At 38.9% G+C, this 24,000-nt stretch overlaps 1 protein-coding gene across 1 annotated transcript in view; it reads right to left on the bottom strand.

Moving 5' to 3' along the window:
• Positions 1 to 6,315: 6,315 nt before the first annotated feature.
• Positions 6,316 to 24,000, bottom strand: part of TBCA (tubulin folding cofactor A) — a 36,079-nt gene continuing 18,394 nt past the window's right edge. The window contains exons 2-4 of the mRNA XM_040541321.1: positions 17,397 to 17,502; positions 7,968 to 8,054; positions 6,316 to 6,548 (exon numbers count right to left, since the gene is read on the bottom strand). Of these exons, the coding sequence (XP_040397255.1) occupies positions 6,468 to 6,548; positions 7,968 to 8,054; positions 17,397 to 17,502 (274 nt within the window). The 3' untranslated portion in view covers positions 6,316 to 6,467. The remainder of the gene's footprint in view (positions 6,549 to 7,967; positions 8,055 to 17,396; positions 17,503 to 24,000) is intronic.

The following is a 24,000-nucleotide window of genomic DNA, read 5'->3' as shown; positions in this document are numbered from 1 at the left end:
CCTATTTGAGCTCTCCAAGGATCGCAGTGGGCTCTAACCCTTGATCTCTGTGGTGGTAAAGTTATTTCCCCAACTGAGCTATGGTTCAAGATTGACTGATGTTACATCAGTCCTCTGTTGTCCGCAGGCAGCAGGCATTACCAGGTGAGTACAAACAGGCACTCCCTGACTGCGTCTCAGACCCTGCAGTACCAGAGCTGTACGATCTGCAATGTACCAGAATGGCAGGGTCGGTAGAAAATACCAAAATTGCCTTATCTGAACCATAGCCAGGATGAAAAGGCACAGTCAATTGAAAAGTCAATTGTCTCACAGTCCTGTCAGTAGTCCTACTAAGCAAAGGGCCCCTTGAGCTCTCCAGGGACCGCAACGGGCTGTGCTCTCAATCTTCCCCCGAGCTGGGACAACTCTCGGGGTACCCCTGGGCGGAGCACATCACAGGGCTGGCTCCTTGAGCAACAAGCTCGTCTGTGGACAAACGCTGATGAGAGAGTGGGGTGAGTAATTCACCCTAAGGGGGAACTTTGGAAGCACATAACTGTATTTAGAACCTCCCCCCAGGACTCTGCAGTAAGTCTTGGGTGAACCTTGCCATTCTCAAACCTTTAACTAAAGTCACCGCTTCTATTGTAGCAAATTCTCTTGAAATCATTGTGTTGAACCTGGTTGATGATTAAATGCTGTTAAGAATCATACAATTCTAATCTTGTGATTTACCATAAAAGTATAAAATAAATCCTAAATTGCTACTACATGAAAGTTGTGTAGAATTCCATGATGGATGTGTGACAGAACTGCCTTGTCCAGTGTCTGACCTCTAGGGATATACTTCTGGCAGCCTCCCTAGGCAACCTGTGCCAAGAGCTTTGTCTGTCTTAAAGTTAGACATTTTTCTGAGGTGTGGGGAACCATGCTACCTTTTTTCTGTGCTGCAACTGAAACCCATTGGATTTTGTTGGGTCTGCCAAGCAAAAGTTCATTCCTTCCTTCCACTGTCTTTCACATGCTTGGAGACTATTGCCATTACCACCCTCAGTATTGTCCAGGTTAAAACACCTGAATTTGTTCTGTATATCCAGACAGACCGTATTTTAGTCTTTCTCACTGTTTTTACACTGAGTCTTTCCTATTTGTTCGTTCCTTGAATTGTAGCTTCTAGCTACAGCTTCTAACTGTAATAATGCTTCTAGATGAAGCCTTAGTGATATGGAGTTTAAGGGCTGTTACCCTTGTCATGTGTGCTAGGCTAATGTATCTTGTATAATTCACTAAAACCTCTGCATCTCTTCCAGAAATGTTGAAAAGCTTTTACCTTTCCCTGTGTTTATGCAGCAGATAATTCCTGCTGACATGTATTATTTTGCATTTTTCCTTATTATGTTCTTACTGAAATGCATGTTTTTCTAAACTTTCTCCAGTTTGTTTAAAAGCTTGATTTCTGATCTTGTCTTTCAAGATACTCAACTGCCTTGTGTCGCCCACATACTAAACATGTACACTTTCTCTTTTGCCTCTTTTGTCATGCAGACCACTTGAACAGAACTGAATATTTTGGGATGGTCGATTTTAGTATTAAACTTTTGAAAATGACTTGGTGAAAGGAGCTGTGCACGTGTCTGTCCTGCTTACCCGGGAATTATGAGGACCCCAGTCTATGAGGTATAGTCCAGTAGTTAAGCTTTTTTTTTTTTTTTTTTTCCTGGATCTGAGCCCCTCTGCTTGTTTTAGACCACAAACTTGAATGCTTTTTTCTTTTTTCTTTTTTTTTAACTCTTCTTTAGGAGCATGTTTTGAACCATGGCTGCCAGGTATTCCGTGGGAGTGCTCTCAGTCTCTGCTTTTAAAGACAGATCAGTCAATGTTAGAGGAGTGTGGGAAACTGACGGCAACTCAGTTGATAGCTTTCACCAGAGGTATGGGAGATGTGGGAGATGTATTGCCAAAAATAGTCCATTATTCTAAAAAAGCAGAGCAACTCAGTGGTAATTATTTACTTCTTAACTGGCAGATCTGGATTCAAACCTCTGCCTTAGGTTAAGCAGAAAGGATTTGAAAACTGATCTTCTGGGTGGCAGATAAAGCCTTTTGTTACCTGCTCCTAATGTTGGTGTTTCCTGCTGGCTAGAAACGTCTTGCATAGTTTATTGGTTTGTGAGTGCCATTCTGAAAGTTCAGATTTTTTCTTTGCCTGGAAGTCAAACTCTGACAGAGCATCTTGGAAGTGTTTGTAGCATGGGGTACATAATATTCTGTAGATCCATGAGCATTAGACATTTATGAAATGGTTGCCCTTGGATTCAATGGCACTGTGCTAATTGGCTCGGCGCTCTGCAGTTAATCGATCCCATTTTCCTACCTCAAGGCTTTTAGCAAGGCTTCTAATATGCTGTGTGACCATAGTGAAATTCAGCTAATTCAAGTCAGTGAACAATATTTGGATGGGAAAAAAATACTTTGTTCTGTCTCACCCCTTTTATGCTAATAAGCTGTGGCCAGGAATGGCCCATAAGTAAGGATGCTCTCTCTGCAAGTGCTTTTGGACCAGACTGTGCATTTTCCTGCTCTCTAGTTGGTTGGTCTCTAGGATAGCGGGGTCAGTTACAAGAACAGATTTCTGTGTATTAAAGTAAGTGGTAGGAGTTAGGCTAATGAAAATAAAAAGGTGCAAGGGTGCAGTGGCAGCTGTTTACTTGGCTTGTATTTTGAGAGAAATAACTTATTTAGACATCGGACTCTGAGCAGAGGTTCAAGGTTGCAAAACCCAGCCAGACAGAGGTGCAGCTTAGTTATTGGAATCAGAGTCACAAGAATAGGGGTGGCAGATGGGATATGGCTTAATTGTGTGCTTCCTACAATTCATGACGAAATGTGGGGTCTTCTTGAATCCCCTTCTGAAGTATTCAGCTAGATGTAGTTTTCCAAAGAAAACTGCTTCCTTGTATCTTGCTCCCAGAACATAAACATTGTGAAGCAACAACGCAAAACTTGGTGCTAACAAATTGCAAGGTTTACTTTTCAATGGAGATTATTTTGAGGGACTTTATTTTGAAATGTGTCATAGTAGAGGCCATTATTTAGAAGCATTATTTTAGAATTATCAGTTGTTTTTTTTTTTTTTTAATATAAGAAACTTACCTTTAAGGAATTATTGAGAAATTATTGCTGGGGAAGAAAGTGCCATATATTAAAATATTTTTTTGGTAACTAACAAAAGCAACCAGCCTGTGAATTAGCCAGTTACAAGAAATTACCTGAGTGTTGTGGAATTTTTTCAAGTGAAGGAATGAGTTTAAATTAGATGACAAACAGTTTTGAAACTACTTTGTTTTGAATGCTGAATATAACTGAGGACTTGAGAAACGATAGTTTCCAGGTGAAGGTACCAAGTTAGTTCTGTCTCTTGCTTAGATTGCTGTAGTACTTTAGATGCTGTACGTCTTCTGAGTCAGAAGACAAGAATCTTAACTGTGCACGGGTAAACTGAAAAACAGGTAGTAGCTGGCAAGCATATGATCAGAGCAATGGGCACAGGTCTTACGTTGATAACTTCCCAATTGTTACTTTTTGCCTATGCTTTTCTTATGATTTCATCTCTTTTGTTTCTTCAGCTAGGGTATAACGTGGACTCCTCCTCTGCTGTGGCCTCTCAGTAAAACAAATGTTTTGTTCAACTAACAAATAATCGAGAAACTTCTTAAATGTATTCTACCAGGAAGGTAGAAATAATGGAAAGGATAGCACCTCTGTCCAGGGCATAAAAAATTGTAATCATGATAAGAAAGTGGCATAAAACCTTGCGTGTCAAAAGAACATGTATCAGTCGTATGTAAGAGTAAATCCAGCTCGTGACTATCTTAGGTAAACTTTGAAAGGCATCAGTAAAGCTCGGGGCAGGATTCAAAATGGACATAGGCCTAAAATTCTGCCCAGGGAATTTTTCTTTTTTGGTGGATGCTCTCTTGTACTAGCTAACGCAGACTATGTATCTCCAAAAAGTGTAGACAGCTACTGCTTTTTGAATTTGGGATCTGAGAGGGTAATAATGATACTACTGCTTAGCCTTAATTTTCTTTATTATACTTCACTGTGGAACTTGGATCTAGTCTAAATGATAAACATTTTGTCAGCAAAAATAATCTTCTATATGAATAATCTGCATCTTGCCACTCAGAACACTGCTGGAAAAATTCAGTCTGTCATAATGTATTACTAGACCAACTTGCTCTGCTAGCATGAGTAATGCATTACCTGCATGGAGTTGCCAATCACTCTTCAAGGGCCAGCCCTATGTAACTGTTACCTTGTCACAGTTTTTTGGTATAGTTTTTTACAGGTCTTATGCTGCAGTCCTCCCAGAAGTCACATACTTCCAGGGGCAACTGGAGACAACAAGAAAGCAATTCATTTAATGTATGAACATATTTTGATTCTCCTCAGAGAAGCGGGCTGTTTTCTGTACAACAGAGTATGCTCAGTCTTTTGGAGAATTTAGTAAGAGGGAAGATGAAAGGGATGGGGAGGTTGTCATCTTGGTTCATGATGCAAAGGGAGCTAGAAAATAGCTTGGACAAAAATGTGGAGGACAAACATGGCTCAGGTTGTGACAACTGCAGACACAAGAAAACATTCTATTCTAGAAACTACTGCACCGAGAAGCTTTTCCCTGGAGTCTGGTTTATACATTAACTACCTATTAACTACCATGCACCCTTAATGCCAACTTAAGCCATTCTGCAAGGCTTCTTCTATTCAGCCACTACAGGTAACACCTATTTTCAGCATTCATGCTGACCTGCATTCCTTGTGGCGTTCAGCAACTGCATGCCATTTTTCTGTGGGTATGTTTTTTCAGGAGTGCGTATTATTTCTTCTTCTGAAGAGTAATCTTTATCTGAAGTTCTGCCTTACCCAGCAGACTTGACATCCCCCACCACCACCACCACAGCTCCTTATCAGCTCAGTGTTTATTTACCAGATTCCACTCAATGGCCTGCAAAGCATAGCTAGTTGCACTGACTGCAGCTGGTCAGCTAGGGATGCAATTTGCTTTGTCTGCTCCAGCTTGCCATTCCTGGTGAAGGTCCATAGAAGATGACTGAAATGTGTATGCCAAGACAGAAGTTCTCTTCAGCAGCAGTTCACTTGTGCTGTGAACAGGGCAAGGTAATTTTGCAGCTACTTACCTAGGGCATGATGCTGGGAAGAAGGTATGCATACACTCTATGAAACCATAGTGTTGTCACAAATGCTTTTAGCTCTTAGAACTGTCTAAGATCTGGCATATGATCTGGCTAAGATCTGTCTAAGACTGGGATCTGGCATCTCCTAATTCAGAAGTAGGTCATTCTGCAGCCAGTCAGAAATCCTGCAGTGCTCATAATCTGTCAAAGAAGTGCTTAGGAGTTATAGAGAAGTACACATTACTTTCATTGTGCCAAATAGATGTAGATGAAACTGCAGTTTACACATACTCAGGCAAACAAAAAAAAAAATCTATAAAGAGCATTCAATAGAGCACCACACAAAAGGTATGCTTTGCTTTGTGTTGCCCTTAAGGAACAAGCCAAAAAACTTTCAAACTAGAAAAACTAATATAAAAAAAACTTTTCTGTTCATCAGCAGAGCTTTCTCTTTGCTGTTTATAGAAGCCATTCTGAAAGAACACAGCTTTTGTACATAGTGTTTTAATGATCTTCCATGTAGATCAAGCATTGTTCCCTTACCCATTTGTTTTCTTTCAGCTTCTGGGGTTTGAACTTTGTACAAAAAAGTTACAGTGGCCAAGGTGAACAGCTGTGATTTCAGGAAGAGTTCACTCCAGAACTCCTACAAGCAGATCCAACTGACAACATACTAAACAGCTGCAAAATTCTTTTTATTGAAAAAGTACCTTAATTTTGATCAATGGAAATTGTGTGAATTGGGCTCTACAAATCAACCTCAGGCAAATTGAGAAAGGTTTGGAATCAGCTCTTAATTCCATCTTAGGCTCAAAGATAAACAAGGAGTAATACTTGATAAAATTACAGATTAACTGCATCACAGAAAAAAAATAGGTGACTTTGAAGTGTCATTTAGTTCATTTCCTCTTTCAGTACAGATTTTATGCTATAATGGCTTGAAATTATTTCAATTACAAGGTGCTTCTAAAGTATTTATTAGCACCTCACATTCCTTACATAGCTAAACACTTGAACTGTACTTTATTTCTTAGCCTAAGCTTATATTAAATAGATTTTTTTTAATTATTTTTGTAGTTGAGGTGAACTGACAATGCTTCTGTTTTGCCTGAATTTGGAACACACTGATGTTTCAGAACATCCTTTATTTGATGCATCTTGCAGTAAGAGAAAGGCCAGTTTGCATAAAGGGAACCTTAGCAAGTCAGCAGTAGTAATAGAGCTGTAGTAAAACAAAGGTGTGGAATGGACCCAGTGCTAATGCATATAAAGAGTACTGAAAAACTTCTAAGCTTCCAGCTTGACCGACTCTAGTATGGAACGTGCTTCTTTATACTCTTCAGCTTCTTCCAATTCTTTTTCATTTTCCTGGAATTAAAAACAAAACTTTTGAGTACTTCAAAAATAACTGATACTGGAATGTATTTGAGGAGTAAATTATGAAATGTAGGGTATATCCTTATTGAAAGCACTAGTTTTACATGACTCAAAACACAGCTAATTTCTTTTGTCCTATTTAAGGTCCATTATAATATCTGTCACATTTGAGTAGATTTGACTTATGCATAACTTTATTTTATGAATATTCTGAATGAATATTTTTTATGAATTCTTTATGAATAATTCTGAATATTTTATTCTCTGAATAAAATAAAGTATTTAAAAACAAGGACAGAGTAACTGGAACCAACAACAAGAGAACTCAGAACAAAAGTACCATTAGGAAAAAGCTTAAAGAGTCTGACAGTTGAAAAAATATATTACTACACAGTTACTTTTAATAAAAACATTGAAGGTGATCTAAGAAAAGACAGCAACCTTTAAGGACTTCAAATTCTTAACAACAATAGTAACTTCCCACATTTCTCATTTTGTGTTTGTATAGCATGATGTACAGACCAACAGCATCACTTCTGCATGCCAATGAAACCTAGATCAGCTCTCAAGTAAGTTGCTGAACAGCAGAAGGACCCTAAATCTTGCCACATTCTGAGCATTTCGTTTGGAAACAAGTAGAGGCATACCACCCAAGGACAAGATGCTTTATGTTTTCCCCTGAGAAAGGATATGCATTTTAGCCATCAAATGTGTTTGAAGCTTAATTTACAGTATATATTTTATAGCCTCACAGTAGCATTTACCTTTGTAGTAGAATTCGTGGTGAAAAGTCAGCTTTTAAAATAAACATAATAATAGCCAAACCTAATATATTTTCAGTGAATCTATTTGTACCAGATATTGTTTATTCCTGCAGGTATTCGTATCCTAAAAATGCATCCCAGTTGCTCACCTCAATAATAAATAGCATAGAGGCAGTACTCAGCAATAACTCAGCTGTCTTGTTTCTTGTACACAGCATAATAATAGTAGTAGGCAAAAGATTTTGAATATTTCAGTTCACTACCAGTATATTGTGTACATCTGTATAAAACTAGAAAGACTACCTAACGTAGGTGAACTATTTTTTCTAATCATGTAAGTAGCAAAGGAACTGAGTCCATTGTAGCAGTATTGAAGTATATGTTGGATATACATTCCATCAAAGACTGTCTCTAGTATATTAAACATGCACAGAATTTTCACAGACTGAAGACTAAGTCGGCGTAGATGGTTATCTGAGATGGAGTTCTGGGATATGTTACAGGATGCCAGTCTTAGGTCCCATAAAAAGGTATTTTTCAGTCCAGCTCTATTCTGCTGCAATTGCACTGCAGACTAGTATGTTTATCCATGTTCATCAAAGCACATCAGCATTTCATGGTAAGTAGTTTTTGATGCTATACTTACTAGTAGTTGGGTAAGATCTGCATGTGCAATTTCTAATCTGCGCTGACAGTCTGGAATCATCATTCGTGACTCTTGTAAGATCTCGACCTGTGAAAATTGGAAGCCAATGAAATGAAAATGTATTCCATAGAGAAATGTTTTTTAAGACAAGTCTTTACTATGAAAAATCAGTAGTCCAGTCATCATCTACGAACTTCAGAAGAATTGTACCTATTTTCTGAAATTTCGCCTATTTTAGTAAAAGACACTCACTTAGCATAATTGCTTAAAACTCTGTTAATTTACAGGACATTTCCATTACTTTGTGCTTAATTAACTATAAAGTATTAAGTAGAAAACAGTATTTACAATATTTTTTCCCTTAGAAAAGAAAAGTACAGCCTGGTAAGCTTTCCATACAACATTTGTTAAAAAAGGCTATTTAAAACAAACTTTCTCCTGCTGTCACAAAGCAGCTTCATCCAAAATGGGATCAGCTGGTTATATAAATATCTCCTGCATCTTTTGGGTAATAAAGAAAAACAGTGTTCAGATAATACCACATAGAGATAATTACTGCATGAAAAAAGTTATTGAGTTATTGATCACATTGTGTGCACACTGCAGGAGGCTCTGACTGAAAGACAAAGGTGAAGAAAAATGAAAAGCAAAGACCAGCAGGCTCGTATTTTTGATGCTTATCATGCATAAAAAGTTATTACTTATCCTTGTGCTTCATTTTAGGAGAAAGATTATTCTCACCATGCACTTTGAACAAAATTACTAAACTGGCACCCCACTGAATCTGAACATCCTGCCTCCTCCTACAGAAAACAACTTCAGATTTATATAAGGGAACATTTATTTCATGGAACATTTCTGGACCTGAAATCCAACCACTGAAAAAAAAAGGTATGCGAAGTTGTTCAGTAAAGTTAAATCTATTTAGAGATGAAAATCAGTTAGATATTTAAGTACGAAACCGTTTCTGCATTCACGATAGCCTGCAACAGAAGGTATTCACCTTAAATGGCTCACCACATTCTGTCATTCCTGTGTTTCATTTTCCTTTCGGTATTAATGCTGCCGTACTGAAGGGAACCAAAGGGAACACCATCATCACGAAATGGAAGAAAAACTATGGCTAAGAATATTTTACAGGAAGGCCTGTTGTTGTAAAACATTATTTCATGTACTTAGATGTCATGTTTAAGTTTTCTGTTCAAAACATTTTTAAGAGAAAGGGTTTAAAAACTTTGTTTCTAGCTTCTTTTCAGAGAATCTAGGGCAAAATTCATATACTTTAATAAAGCAACATAGGTGATATGTTAAAATAAAGTTAAGCACCTCCAAGTTACAATTCTCATCAACTTTACCATTTTTCTTTTAAGCACTCAGTATTGGACTGTGTTAAAAACATGGTTAGTCACTCTGCATATTACACTTTCAGTAGCAATCAAATACATAAAGACTTGTAAATTCCAGAGAATGAGGTGTGTCAAAATACATGAGATGATGCTTTCTGAATTCTGTACTACAACTCGTTTCTATAGAGAATACCTATGGGAGTGAGAATATCCACTGATTATATCCTTGGGATGGTATTGCTAACTAGTTGTGTATTATAAAGCTGCTGGATGATGTGGAAACTAGTCATTTATTTCATATATGCCACTCAATACGCAATCTGGGAAGGGAAGACACAAATCCAGGATCTGCAGGCTCCAGTCCTGGGTATTGTAAGAAAAGAAAAAAACTAGCCAAATTCCTCAGTTCAAAACAGAATATGAATGAGATCCAAAGGGGTGCTGTGTTTTATTTATATTTGCCAGCACTTATGCAACAATATGAAACAGAAGAAAGATAAATCCTGGAACTACCTTCAGCAAATGGTTGGAGAACGGAACAGGGGTTTTACGGAACCAAGACTGAAGTTAGTTACTGAATGACCTATGCAAATTTTAATAACTTCTGCACAAAAAAAAACTTTTTTTCAAGTAATACTGATTATCCCAGATAGACATTTTACTGTTGCAAATGTATATAATAAAGCACAGTCTAAAGGTCAAATAATTAGATATGTTTTAGAGCTGGAATTAAAAAAGTGTTTACTCTCATACTGTTTTGAAAATTAAAGAACAACCCTCTCTCCTCCCTCAGCACACTCTAGAAACATTCTGACTGAACTCTAAGGAGTTTAAATTATAAGCAGGTCACGGAGGAAGTTATTGTATGAAACTGATCTAACTTTGCAAAGAACCATAAACATCTTCAAGGTTTCTGTGAATTACAATGCCAAATAGAAGTATTAAAAAACTGGAGTAACTGAAGTGCAGTTAAATGAAGTGTTAAGACAAAGCAATAAAGCACAAAACCATACGGATAGCAAATTCAATTTGTTGTCAATAAGTGCACATAGGACCAAAAGAGTTATGGCAGCTATGGTGAGGATGATGTCCCCATTCCTTTAAGTGTATTTAGGAAGCCAGTTAAATCTCTTCAAACAGCCACATTTCTAGCCAGTTGTCTTTCAGGATTGAACGTATTTCTACTAAGGGAACAGATGTTTGGCATCTTGCAAAGGAAAAGAGCCTGCTGAGATGTGATGGAGCTCTCTAACTGTTGAGGTGTATGTAGCCTATTTACTAAACACGACGTGGATTTTTCATAAATTGGATCAGATGTCAAAGAACTGGTGTGCCTATTATACTATCAATGGCCTTCAAAACGTTTTACATAAATTCCAGATTGCAGGAACAGATAAAATAGGACTGCAGACAGAAAAGCCAAATAGATGCAAACACACAGACCAGTTGATTAAGTGGAAGGGCACCATAACAAATAAAAAGACAACTATTTTACCTATTCACAATAAGCACAAAGGCCAAACACAACTCTGTGGAAAACAGTTGAGGATGCTTTACACATAAGCTGAGGCTTTAGACATAAGCAACTTTGATTTCTTTATCAACGACATAGACAATGTGATTAAGAGCACCCTCAGCAAGTTTGCAGACAACACCAAGCTGAGCGGTACAGCTGATACCAAAGAAGGAAGAGATACCATGCTAAGGGACCTGGACAAACTTGAGAAGCGTGCCCATGTGAACTGCATGAGGTTCAACAAGGCCAAGTGGAAGGTGCTGCACATGGGCTGGGGCAATCCCAGACATGAGCACAGACTGAGAGAAGAACTCACTGAGAGCAGCCCTGCAGAGAAGGGCTCAACTACCACACCAGGTCTGGGGCCTCCAGCACAATAAAGATGTGGGGATCTTAGAGCAGGTCCAGAGGAGGGCCACGAAAATGATCAGAGGGCTGGAGCACCTCTGCTATGAAGAAAGGCTGAGAGAGCTGGGGCTGTTCAGGCTACAGAAGAGAAGGCTTCCTCACTGCAGGTTTTCAGTACTTAAAGACATCTTATAAAAGAGATGGAGAGCAACTTTTTGCTCGGGCAAATAACAATAAGACAAGGGGAAATGGTTTTAAACTAAAAGAGGAGATTTAGATTAGAGGTTAGGAAGAAATTCTTCACTCAGAGGGTGGTGAGGCACTGACACAGGCTGCCCAGAGAAGCTGTGGATGCCCCATCCCTGTAAGTGCTCAAGGCCAGGCTGGATGGGGCTTTGGGCAAGCTGGTCTGGTGGGAAGTGTCCCTGCCCATGGCAGGGGGTTGGAACGAGATAAGCCTTCAAGGTCCCTTCCAACCCAAACCATTCTATGATTTAAGAGATCCCATAATAAAAGTTCAAAGGCACTATTTCAACTTATCTAGGCAGATCAGAACTGCTTAGATGAGAAAGATTCTTGACTTTTTGGATCACCAAGCACTCATATTAAAACATCAAATTTTTGTTAACTTGAAGAACAGCAATAAAAGTAACTGCTTATGAGCGTCAATACCAAGTATTCTGCAACAGGAAGCAATTTTGCTGAGCCCGACTGACCTGTACAGTATAATGGGGACAAATTTTATTGGCTTCAAGAAGGTGAAAGCAGATTCTGTTTTTCTTTTCAGGTGACCCACAACTAAATAAGAGATTTTGACGTGTGCTGATCCACAAATTGTTTGAAAACAACAGGAAAACCCTTATGGGGCTATCTATTATTCCTTGATCTTAGAAGAAACTCCAATAAGCTACTGTGTCACAGGGTATGGTGACAATAATGTTTGATATGACAGGAAAGATGTTCTAAACACAAAAGGCTAAGAAAAATCAGGTATGTGAATGAGTCATATATATATTTATATGTGAATTAAATGAACACATGAGTATATATGTGTGTGTGTTCATGCTTTTAAATACTGTTTTACAATCGCATGCACGTTGACTGTCGCACAACTGAAAACAGATAATTGTAACAACAGATGATTTAAGGTAGAAGGGACTACCCGAGGTCAACTTGTCTAATGCCCTGCTCAAGCAGGGCCAGCAGGAATGGATTGCCCAGGACCACACCAAGATGGCTTCTGAGTATTTCGAAGGAGGGAGATTCTACAACCTCTCTGGGCAGCCTGTGCCAGTGCTCTGTCACCCGCAGAGCACAGAAGTGCTGGCTGGTGTTCAGGGAGAACCTCCTGTGTTCCAGTCTGTGGCCACTGCCTCTTGTCCTGGCACTGGGCACAAGTGAAAACAGCCTGGCTCCATCTTCATTGCGCTCTCCCTTCAGCTATTCTCAAAGCCTCTCTTCATAGGAGAGAGGCTCTGGTTCCTTCATTATCTTGACGGCCCCTTGTCGGACTCTTTCCAGGATGTCTATGTCTCTCTTGTACTGAGGAGCCCAGCACTGGAGACAGTACTACAGAGGTGCAACATCATCAATGCTGAGTAGAGGGGAAGGGATCAACTCTGTTAACCTGCTGGCAACACTTTGCCTAATGCAGCCCAGGATAGTATTAGCCTTCTTTGTGGTGAGGGTTTTCCTTCTTATCTGTTTCAGGAAATAGTCTGCCTCCATCTCAACAAAGCAAGAAAAATATTGCTGTTTTCATTAATATGTGAAAAAAACTATACTAGCAAAACTGTATGTACTCTGTCATGCAGATATTAAATTCTATGTTAAGTCCATTAGAGTATTAATTCATCTAGAAATGACATTATATTAGAAGTAATTTGGAACTGTAAGATAACTATTAATAAAAAAGGCAATTTGTTATCAGTAAAAACTCCGACAGTTAACAAAAACTTTGAAGTAGATCTACAATCCCATTGAGAGGAAACAAACAGTAGATACCTCTTTTTTTTTGCACATTCATAAGCCTCAAGATAAAAGCATTAGATGGGAAAGGATGTAATTTGTACCCAGGACAAATCAACAGCTACAGAAATACAGAAAACTACTGGTTCCTAACATTAGTCTACTCTCAAAAGGGACTATAGTGTGAAGTTTCTATTAAAGTATCATGAAACCCTGTGTGAAGACTTCATGTATGGAAAACCATTACAACTATGTAGAAACTCAGGCTTCATTAAAAGAAAAAAAATCAGAAGTACAGTTGCATTACTTTCTGCAATCAGGGCTCTTAATGACTCTTTACGGATACTAAATTCAGAATTTGAATTTAGTAGAATGCTTCAGAAGTCTTTAAATATTTCATATTCCAAATTTTTGTATAAATTACTTGAGTTCAGTTTTTAATAAGCCTATTTTCAGTTTAGTATCTCACAAAGATACTTAAAGTTTCTTTCTTTCCTCTCATATTTTTCCCCCTCATACTGCTCTTCATTTATTACAACTTCTTTTTTATCTGCCAATTTAGCCAAAATAAATTGTTATAAATTTTCCCCTATTTCTATACTTCTCATCTGTCTTTTATAGATAAAAAGTAGGTACTGCAGAGTTGTTTTTTATTTATATATTTAAATAAGCTGTAAGTAATAGGAAAGAAAGGGCTTCCTTGCCCTATTATACTAGAGATTCTTTCCCTGGGATACACAATCTACCACACATAGTTCTTGCTTAGTATATGAGCTGAAATACAGCAAGTAGTATAAATACAATGTGCACCAGGAACAATGGTACTATACAAACTCTTTGAATTATATCCTTGGTCAGAGCATTCTAGCATGGAGAATGAACTCTCGTTTTTGTTTCTCTGATACCAAACCTGCTCCTCATTAAATTAGTCTTTCTGGACCCAGCAATTGCCAACAACCCACTTTGGTCACTATCTCTGCTAGAGATCACTTGAATTTGCAGGAACCGCAAGTTGCCCCACTACCTAACGAGTTAGAAGAAAAACACTGAGTCAAACCCTAACTATTGTTCTACAGAGGGACTGATGCCTTCTTGCAGACCAGACACACACTGAAGTCCAACTATGCTGTAGGAATGTGATTATTCTTTTTAAAGTAAAATCTTCCTTAGTCACTTCTGTACTGGTAACCCATATTCTACTGCAGGGTTCTAACTAGAAAGCTAAATGAGACTAGTGGTGCATTAAGAGATAAGTAAAGGTTTTAAGCTTTTTAAGCCTTCCTCCCTCAACTATCAATTGACACGTATCTGTATATACTTATCTATTTTAGCTGATACCTCAGCTAAAATAATAGTTAAAATTATTTTCATAGTCTCAAATGATTGAATTCATTCCCATCCTTTCCCATTAAAGGGCAAGAAAATCTTCAGAGTAGTCAGCATGGATTCACCATGGTGAAGTCACGTTTTGTCAACCTGATCAGCTTCTATGATGAAATGACCAGCCTGATAGATGAAGGGAGAGCAGTGGATATTTTCTACCTGGACTTCAGTAAGGCCTTTGATGATGTCCCCTATAAGATCCACATAAAGAAGCTGCTGAAATATGGGTTGGATGAGCAGACAGTGAGGCTGACTGAAAACTAGCTGAATGGCTGGACCCAGAGGGCAGTGGTCAGTGGCACAAAGTCTAGTTGGAGGCCAGTAATGAGTAAGTAAGTATTCCAGGGGTCAATACTGGAACCAGTCCTGCTTAACATCATTAATGATCTGGATAACAGTGCAGAGCTCCCCCTCAGCAAGTTTGCAGACAGCGCAAGACTAGCAGATACACTAGAGGGGTTGTGCTACCATCCACAGGGACCTCAACAGGCTCGAGAAATGGGCTGGCAGAAACCTTAAAGTTCACCAAGGAAAAGTGCAAAGTCCAGCACCTGATGAGGAACAACTCCAGGCAGTAGTACATACTGGGGTCCACCCAGCTGGAAAGCTCTGCAGAAAAGGACCTGTGAGTCCTGGTGGGCACCAAGCTGAACGTGAGCCAGCACTGTGCCATTGCCAGAAAGAAAGCTAGCGGTATCTTAGGCTGCATTCATCAAAGCAAGTTTAGGGAGGTGATCCTTCCAACTCAGTGAGGCCGCACTGCTGTAGTACTGCCCCCCATGCTAGGCTCCTTAGTACAAGAGAGACATGGACATCCTGAAAAGAGTCAGACAAAGGGCCGTGAAGATGATGAAGGAACCAGATCACATCTCCTGTGAGGACAGTCAGAGAGCTGGGACTGTTCAGCCCAGTGAAGAGAAGACTGAGGTGGGATCTTACCAATGTATACCAATGAAGGGAGGGTACAAAGAAGATTGAGACAGGCTCTTCTCAGGGGTGCCGAGTGCCAGACAATGGGCACAAACTGGAACACGAGAGGTTCCATCTGAACATCAGGAAGTACTTTACTCTGAGTGATGGAGTGATGGAACAGGTTGCCAAGAGAGGTCATGGAGTCTCCCTCCTTGGAGATTTTCAAAAGGCATCTGGATACGGTCCTGGGCAACGTGCTCTAGGTGGACCTGCTTGAGCAGGGGACTGGACCAGATGACTTCCAAAGGTCCTTTCTGACTTAAAACCATTCTGTAGTTCTGTGATCTCACAAATGCTACTTTTAATTACTGAAACAAAGACTACAACAATATTTTTAAATAAACTCAGATTAGGGCGTTATTAACTAAAAACAATCCTTAAAATGTTTAACTGCAGGTTTTTTTTTTTTTTTAAGAACTTCTCAAAATATTAAGTCCATCCAAAATATGTTTTTGAGCAAACTCTCCTGGTATTTTATAATTTTGTTTAGTGTAAGAGATTTGACCTTATGACAAGTGTGCACATTGGTTTTAAGCCTCCAGGTTCTTCCTAACCTAAAAATATGACTTTCCGAATGCAGAGCGCACTACAAGAACAGATGTCATTGTAGGGACTGCTTTTCAATTCAGGCAGTGCTGAATGAATCTAGACCGTTCTCTTTGAAGGCTTTTGTCACTGGTTTCTGAGAACACTTTCAAGTAGTGTGTAACATTTCATTTCGCAGCAAAAGTTCACAGACTTTCTGCTGGATTTCACTTCAGTGATTTCTTGCATGTCATTGAGGAAATACCATGGTACAGTCAAGTAACCTGATAGATGTGGGACACTAAAAATGGGAATTGCATTCATTAGTTCTTGTTAGCATCAGCAGATCTTCAGGAATACTACCGTTTCTGTAGGACCTTGGAGTCTCAGTCAGTGGTGAGGCAGAGACAGCTCAACTCTAGAAATACAATGTCTTACAGAAATTTTATGTTTGTATTTCTTTCCCATATCACAATGAAAACAAGAACAGACATGCACACATGAACTGAAATCTGAATTTATTACGTTTTATCTTGTTTTAAAAGGACCTTCTCCTGGTTTTTGATTTTTACATTTGGGTTTTGTTTTACCTGTTCTTCTAAAATGAAGATGGGACAACAGGAGGCTTTATAACATGAGGCCACCAAACTTGTGAAACCTGCTTATGAGTGAAGGTAATTTTCATTTATAATTTCAGTGAAGACTTTAAGAGAAAACACCTAGGAAATGTTTAGGAAAAAAACATTGTTCAAAGACAACATTCTTAGTTGAAAAATTCAGTCTGCAACCACTGTGAGGAACCTTCTAAGAAAAAAATTACCATATTTTAACAGTGACTGTAAATGATACTCTTGAGCATACCTAACTACAGTACGCACCTTGCTAGTTAGTGCCTTCACTACAAATTCAAGCAGCTGCTAGGACAGACACATACCCATTGCTCTCCCTTAGAGGTCTGTGATTTCACCAAAGTGTTAATAGCATACAAAGAAGGAACATTTCAATTCTAGTGTATTAACAGGCATTCTCACTTCACAGTAACAACTGCACTTACCACCAAGCACTTAAACGCATTCAGAACATTTATTTTCAGGTTGACAGTATTTCTGAGAATGGGAGTTCACGATGGCCTGATATTCATTGTTAGTGATAGCCATCTTGATACCAAGTGGTAAATAATCTATACCCAGTCTCCTTATAGTTAACAGTTCTGGAGGGCAGGAATTTTCCACAAATGCATATTGTGACTTTTATAATTTATAGGATTTTAGTCTGGAGGAGTCTGAAAAAAGTACATGAGTTTTTTTGCTTAAGGATGACTATGATTAAATCAAAGCAAAGAAGGATTTTACAAGTTTTGGGATAGTTTACCTGCTTCTTTATTCCATAATCATCACATGCTTCAGCTTTCATTTTTTCAATCTTTTCTTCTTGTTGTTTTGCTTCTTTTTCATACATAAGTTTTTCTTTTGCCAATCTGCAATTAAACAAAATGATTGTATCAGTCCGATTGTATTATGGTATAAAGTTACATTACTGATAACAACCCTCCTGCCTCCCCCTGAAAGCTGCATCCCTATAACACAATACACAATTTTATACAACAAAAAAGGCTCTTAAATACTGTAAGAAACTGCATCTCGGAAATGCCGAATTTAGCTACAATATATAACCATTCTTATAAAAATTATTTAAATTAAAATGTTTTAAAGATTCTTTGTGGTTTTATCCGTACTGAATATCCTATAAAAGCTATACACTGGTACTTCATTTCAAATACATAACAGAAACAGGCAAGAAGCTGCCCGGTAAGTCTGGATGACTGCTAATGAAGACAGTAGTACAGAGGAGAAAGCTATCTCTGTATCTCAAAAAAGTCCTCACAAAGTAGCTGAAACAAACTTAATATTAAGGTGTCTACAAAGGCGACGTTCTAATACTCAGCATTTGCCAGACTTTCTTATTATCCAGGTTCCCATAGTTTTGTGAGTGACCTATATATTCTCTATTACAGGCATGTGGTCTTTTCCTCTCTCTCACTACTAAACACCATTGCACCTGCATTTTTAAATGAAAAATGACACTAACGTGACATCCTTCTTAGTAGTAACTTTGAAAAAATGTTATCACGTATAAATTAAAAGGAACAGGATTTTGAAGTTCACAAACTGTTATTTCAAAATGTTTTCTTTTTTTTCTGATCACAACTACGTGTCATACCATTAAATGCAATACTTCATATACTAGGTTTTGTACAAAATAATAAAAATTAAAAGTCCCAAATAACACAGTAGCCTCCTAGTCCTGTGTTCCTTAGAGTTCCTTAGAGTGTCTTCCTCATTGTTCTGGGCGCAGACAAAAGTAACAGTTTGGTAATTTATCTTATAGCAATTTTCCTTATGGCCTATTTTTTAAAGTGAAAAGAATCCATCTTTTAATTCTACTCATGGACCCAGATTTTGGATCAGGATGCTTTTTGCTAATGAGTATAGATTCAAGAATAATGCATTTTTTTCTTTTCTTCCTATATTGCCTATAGAGAAGAACTCAACATGTAGCTAGAAATATGTATAACAAATTTCCATCGCTACTAAGAAAAACACTTAAATTTGCTTTGGCAGTGAAGTTTGATGTCATTAAGCAAATGTAAACCCTGAACATATATTATAATGGATAAGCTAAAAACATGTGTAGGTCTTAAATGTGGAAGAAGCTGATGTCTTTAACAGCTAACTTTGAGAATAACAGTTGAAGACCATTAGCCTTAAGAGACTAACTAACTTGATTTCAACACGCAAAAGGCAGAAGCCTGGGTTGCAGTGACCACGCCCTGGTTGAGTTTGTGATCTTCAGGGATACGGGCCTAGCTAGGAGCAAAGTCAGGACCCTGAACTTCAGAAGAGACAACTTCCAGCTGAAGAAGAATAATTAGTGAATGAGATCCCATGGGACATGGTCCTTACGGACAGAGATTCTGATCAGAGCTGGCAACTCCTTAAGGATATTTTGCTTAGAGTGCAAGAGCTCTGTATTCTAATATGCAATCAATGAAGCAGGGAAGGTAGGAAAACAGTATGGTTGAATAAGGAAGGCAATAACTTAGGCAAAAGAAAGAAATGCACAGATGGTAGAAACAGGGCCATGTGCCCTGGGAAGAGTACAGAAATGCTGTCTGGATGTGCAGGGGGCAGGATCAGGAAAGCCAAGGCACTGACAAAACTAAACATGGCCAGGGATGCAAAGACTAAGAAGAAGGGGTTCTGCAAGTACATTGGCTGCAAAAGACAGACCAGGGAGAGTGTAGGGCCTCTAACAAATGAAGACGGAAAACAGGTAATGACAGATGTGGAGAAGACAGAGGTACTTAACTTCTTTGCCTCAGTCTTCACTAGTCGTCAGGCTTCCCACATCTCTTGAGTCCCCAAAACTCTGGGCGGGGGCTGGGAGAGCAGAATCCCTCCCACTGTAAGTGAAGAGCAAGTCCGGGACCTCCTAACACAACAACTACAAGTCTATGGGCCCTGATGACATGCATCCCAGGGTCCTGAGAGACTTGGCTGATGTAGTCGTCAAGTCCCTCTCCATCATATTTGGAAAATCATGGCAGTCAGGTGGAGTCCCTGGTGACCAGAAAAAGGGAAACATCACTCCCATTTTTAAAAAGGGTAGAAAGGAAGACCCGAGGAACTACAGACTGGTGAACCTCACCTCTGTGCCTAGCAAGATCATGGAATGAATCCTCCTGGAGGCAATGTTAAGGCACGTGAAGGATAAGGAGGTGATCCGAAACACCCAGCACAGCTTCACCAAGGCTAAATCATGCCTGACCAGACTGGTGGCCTTCTGTGATGGAGCGACTGCATGAGTCAACAAAGGAAGACCAACTGATGTAATTTACTTGGACTTCTCTAAGACTTCTGACATGGTCCCACACGACATCCTAACCTCTAAATTGGAAAGATATGGATTTGAAGGGTGGACCAGACTGTGGATAAAGAATTGGCTTGATGGCGCCACCCAGAGAGTAGCAGTCAACAGCCCCCTGTCCAGGTGGAGGCTGGTAACGAGTGGTCTCCCTCAAGGGACCCCCTTGGGACTGGTGCTTTTCATTATCTTCATCAATGACATAAAGAATGGGATAAAGTGCACCCTCAGCAAGTTTGATGACACCAAGTTGAGTGATGAGGCTGATACCAAAGAAGGAAGAGATGCCATCTAAAGGGACCTGGACAGGCAGGAGAAGTGGGCCCATGTGAACCTAATGAGGTTCAACAAGGGCAAGTGCAAGGTGCTGCACATGGGACGGGGCAAACCCAGACAGGAGTACAGACTGGGAGAAGAACTCATCGAGAGCAGCCCTGCAGAGAAGGATGAGGGCATTCTGGAGGATGAAAAGCTTGACATGATCCAACAGTTCACGCTTGCAGCCTAAAAGGCCAACTGTGTCCTGGGCTGCATCAAAAGAGATGTGACTAGCAGGTCAAGGGAGGTGATTGCCCCCTCTGCTCTGCCCTTGTGAGACCCCACCTGGAGTGCTGCATCCAGGTCTGCCCCCCCTGCACAAGAAAGACGTGGACCTGTTAGAGTGAGTCCAGAGGAGGGCCACAAGGATGATCAGAGGGCTGGAGCACCTCTGCTATGAAGAAAGGCTGAGAGAGCTGGGGCTGTTCAGCCTGAAGAAGGCTCTGGGGAGACCTCACTGCAGCCTTTCAATACTTAAAGGGGTCTTACAAAAAGGATGGAGAAGGACTCTTTGCTCAGGTAGATAATGACAGGACAAGGGGGAATGGTCTTAAACTAAAAGAGGATAGATTTAGACTAGGCATTAGGAGGAAGTTCTTCATTGTACTGGTGGTGAGGCACTGGAACCGGTTGCCGAGAGAAGCTGTGGATACCCCATCCCCTGAGGTGTTCAAGGCCAGGCTGGACGGGGTTTCGGCCAACATGATCTAGAGAGAGGTGTCCCTGCTTACAGCAGGGGGGTTGGAGTTCGATGATCTTTAAGGTCCCTTCCAACCCGAGCCATTCTATGATTCTAGAATGCAAAGTAATCTCAGTTTTGGATGCAAAGCAAGTTTTTTTCACACACTCAACTATAGCAAATGATGAACACAGAAAATTTCAAAAGGCAGAAACAGAAGATTAAGGTCTAATCTCATGCCCTGCAGTAATAGTTACACAGTAATCCATTATCAAGCTTAATTATTTGTTCTTATTGCTACTTTGCTCTTAAATCTTCCATTTTGTTACATCTGTTCATTAGGTATATATTGGATTACATAATGCTGGAACTTGAACCAAAACATCCTCCAGCATCTGGAGAATGGCAGAATAATGATCAGCTAATTCAAGACCGAAATGAACACAGAGATGCTACTGCAATCCTGAGAGCATGCCAAAGAAAGTCCTTGGCCTAACAAGAGCAATCATCAGATCAGCCTGTACAAGATAAGACTGTTTAAGGAGAACTTAATAGCCAAAAGAACATAATCAGATCCAGGAAGCAAAGGATGTATTATACAAATGAAAAGAAAATAAATAAAGGTCTTGTAGAGAGCTTCATGGTCACGTTAGCACATCAGAGCAAATTAATTCCTAATTTGTCACAGTTAGTGCTCCACTAGAAGTACTGCTGAGGATGGACAGTTCAGAACAGTACTGAGAGGACAAGAACCCACTGTGAACTAAAGCTGCCACAGAAGCAGCACTGCAGTGGTATCTTGAGAAAAATTCCAAAGGGAATATTTGATATTATAACAGAAGGAACTCTCCCTGATGTTTATATCATAAAAAACTGTTTTGCCAAAGTAGCTTGAAACTTTGGTGCCACAAATTGATTCAAGCTGGGCTGTGGCAATGCGTCCCTGAACAGTCTAAATGCCTGTGGAATCACAACACCAGAGAGGGCCTTCAAGCCTTGTAAAGAACCTTTAGCAGCACATCGAGTGTGTAATACAGGTATCACCTAGGTCAGCTGTTACAAGTCAGCCAAGTACTAGCTTTGAAAAGTAGTACTGGGGAAAGACAGCAACCTAGTTACTAGTAATACGGATACTAAATCAGTGGCTGTAATTCCAGCTGCTGGAACTAGCTCCAGTGTTAGCATCAGCAAATATTGATTTAACAGAGGATGAGTTAATTGTTTGATCAAGGTTGCTTGATTTAATTCAAGGCAGTATTATTTGCTTTTCTATTTTTAGGTTCAAAAAAAGTTAATTTCATTCAAACTGTGAGAATTTTTTCAATGAGAACAGCAAATTCCCTTGAGGGGGAGGAGAAGAGAGAAATCATTAAATACAGCTTTTATGTTCACTCAGTTATTAAAATGTATATACCATTGAAACTAAAGGCAACTAGCATTGCAAAACTTGCATTTCGACTTTTTTAAGCTAAAATAAAGGGCAAAATGTTCGTGTTTACTTAAGTTTTCATACTACGTTTTCACATGCACATCTTCCTCTATGCACACTAATTTTTCGAATGGACTACTATTTGCTTACCTTTTCCAAAAGGAAAAGAACAAGGACTGAATGTTCTGTCACAGTTTAGAACTAAATTTAACTTTTTTGCCCACTCTTCTCAGATCTGGATACTTTAGATACTGTATTTACATACCTACTTTTATTTCTGTACTTAGTGTACATTTCAGAAGCAGAACTTGAAGCATTCAGCTTTCAAAACATTAAGCCTGAAATATGATACTGTTTTCAGTGACATATTTTCCATAGTTTCCATTATAGGTTATTCAATAACCAGAATTGGCCAGTTTAACTTTCCATTTGTTGCATGCAATTGAGATGTTGATGTTAATGCTATTAAAAAAAGTTCTTATTTAAAAACATTTCCTGTAGTAAGTTCTTCCTTTAAATGCCAGGAAGCCATTTCTACTGAATACATAGATTTAATTTAGCTTGTCCCCAAGCAATAGCTTCTCTTTCAAAAGGTAAATTAAATTCTATAATGGAGAAATACTATCCCTTAATCACCTCTTCCTTACAAATTTCAGCAAAATTCTGCACAAAAATACCCACGTGATATTTTGTTACTCTTCTTCCTTCACCCTTTGTCTATCTAGATGCAAGATTCTGTTCTTTCTTGTTGTTTTTTCCACGCCCCTCCCCCCCCCCAAAAAAAAACAACATTAAAATGGATGCTAAACCAAAATCTTTATACGTGGTATGATCACATGAAACAAAAAGATTAATTAACAGCTTAGTAGGTATTTGAAAAAGCCAGATCATAGCTTGTTGCATTTGAAGTATACAGGTCATTTACAGATTTAAAAACCCTGCAACCATAAAACTCACTACAGACATAACTTTAGCAGACATTATACAGTGTCCTAAGAAACATAAGGTGCAGTGTGCTACCAAATATGTCTTTTAACTGCAAGGATCCAAAACAAAAAGAGGGGAACAACAGAGGTTACTTCTTGCCATAGTTACACTTGTCAAGAAATAAACTTTTATTCAAGGAACGCCATTCTTTAAGTATCTAGTGTTTAAACAATTCTGTCATCTGGTACCCATTTGAAAGCCTACAGTTAGCCTCATTTCAGTTACAGAATATCCCGCATACTCTAGTAGTTCTGTAAATAAACCAAACATTTATCACCATAAAGATCTAGACATCGCAAGGCACATTGTGTTAAGAAATGTTGTCAGCTCTATGACCAGTTCTCTCAAATCTGATTACCAAGTTTGGAATCTAAATCTAGATTCTAGGATGTGTTTTTTTTTTCTTTTATTCGTTTTAGTAAAAATGAGCCTGTTTTCAGTATTATCGTAAAAAAAACAAAACTCGAATGTATATTATAAACAGAACTTGGATGGGCACCAGTATGAAAGAATCAACATCCTTAAAAATATATCTCGACTTTGTTCACAAAACAGAAATTCTAGTTCTTTATGCACTCAAAATATTTTGGTGTACATTACAACATGTCTCCTCTCAACTACCTTAAAATGCTAATTTC

This window comes from Cygnus olor, chromosome Z, assembly GCF_009769625.2.
Source record: "Cygnus olor isolate bCygOlo1 chromosome Z, bCygOlo1.pri.v2, whole genome shotgun sequence".
Taxonomy (NCBI): domain Eukaryota; kingdom Metazoa; phylum Chordata; class Aves; order Anseriformes; family Anatidae; genus Cygnus; species Cygnus olor.
Note: the sequence above shows the minus strand (reverse complement) of the source record. Positions and strands in the feature narration are given on the sequence as shown.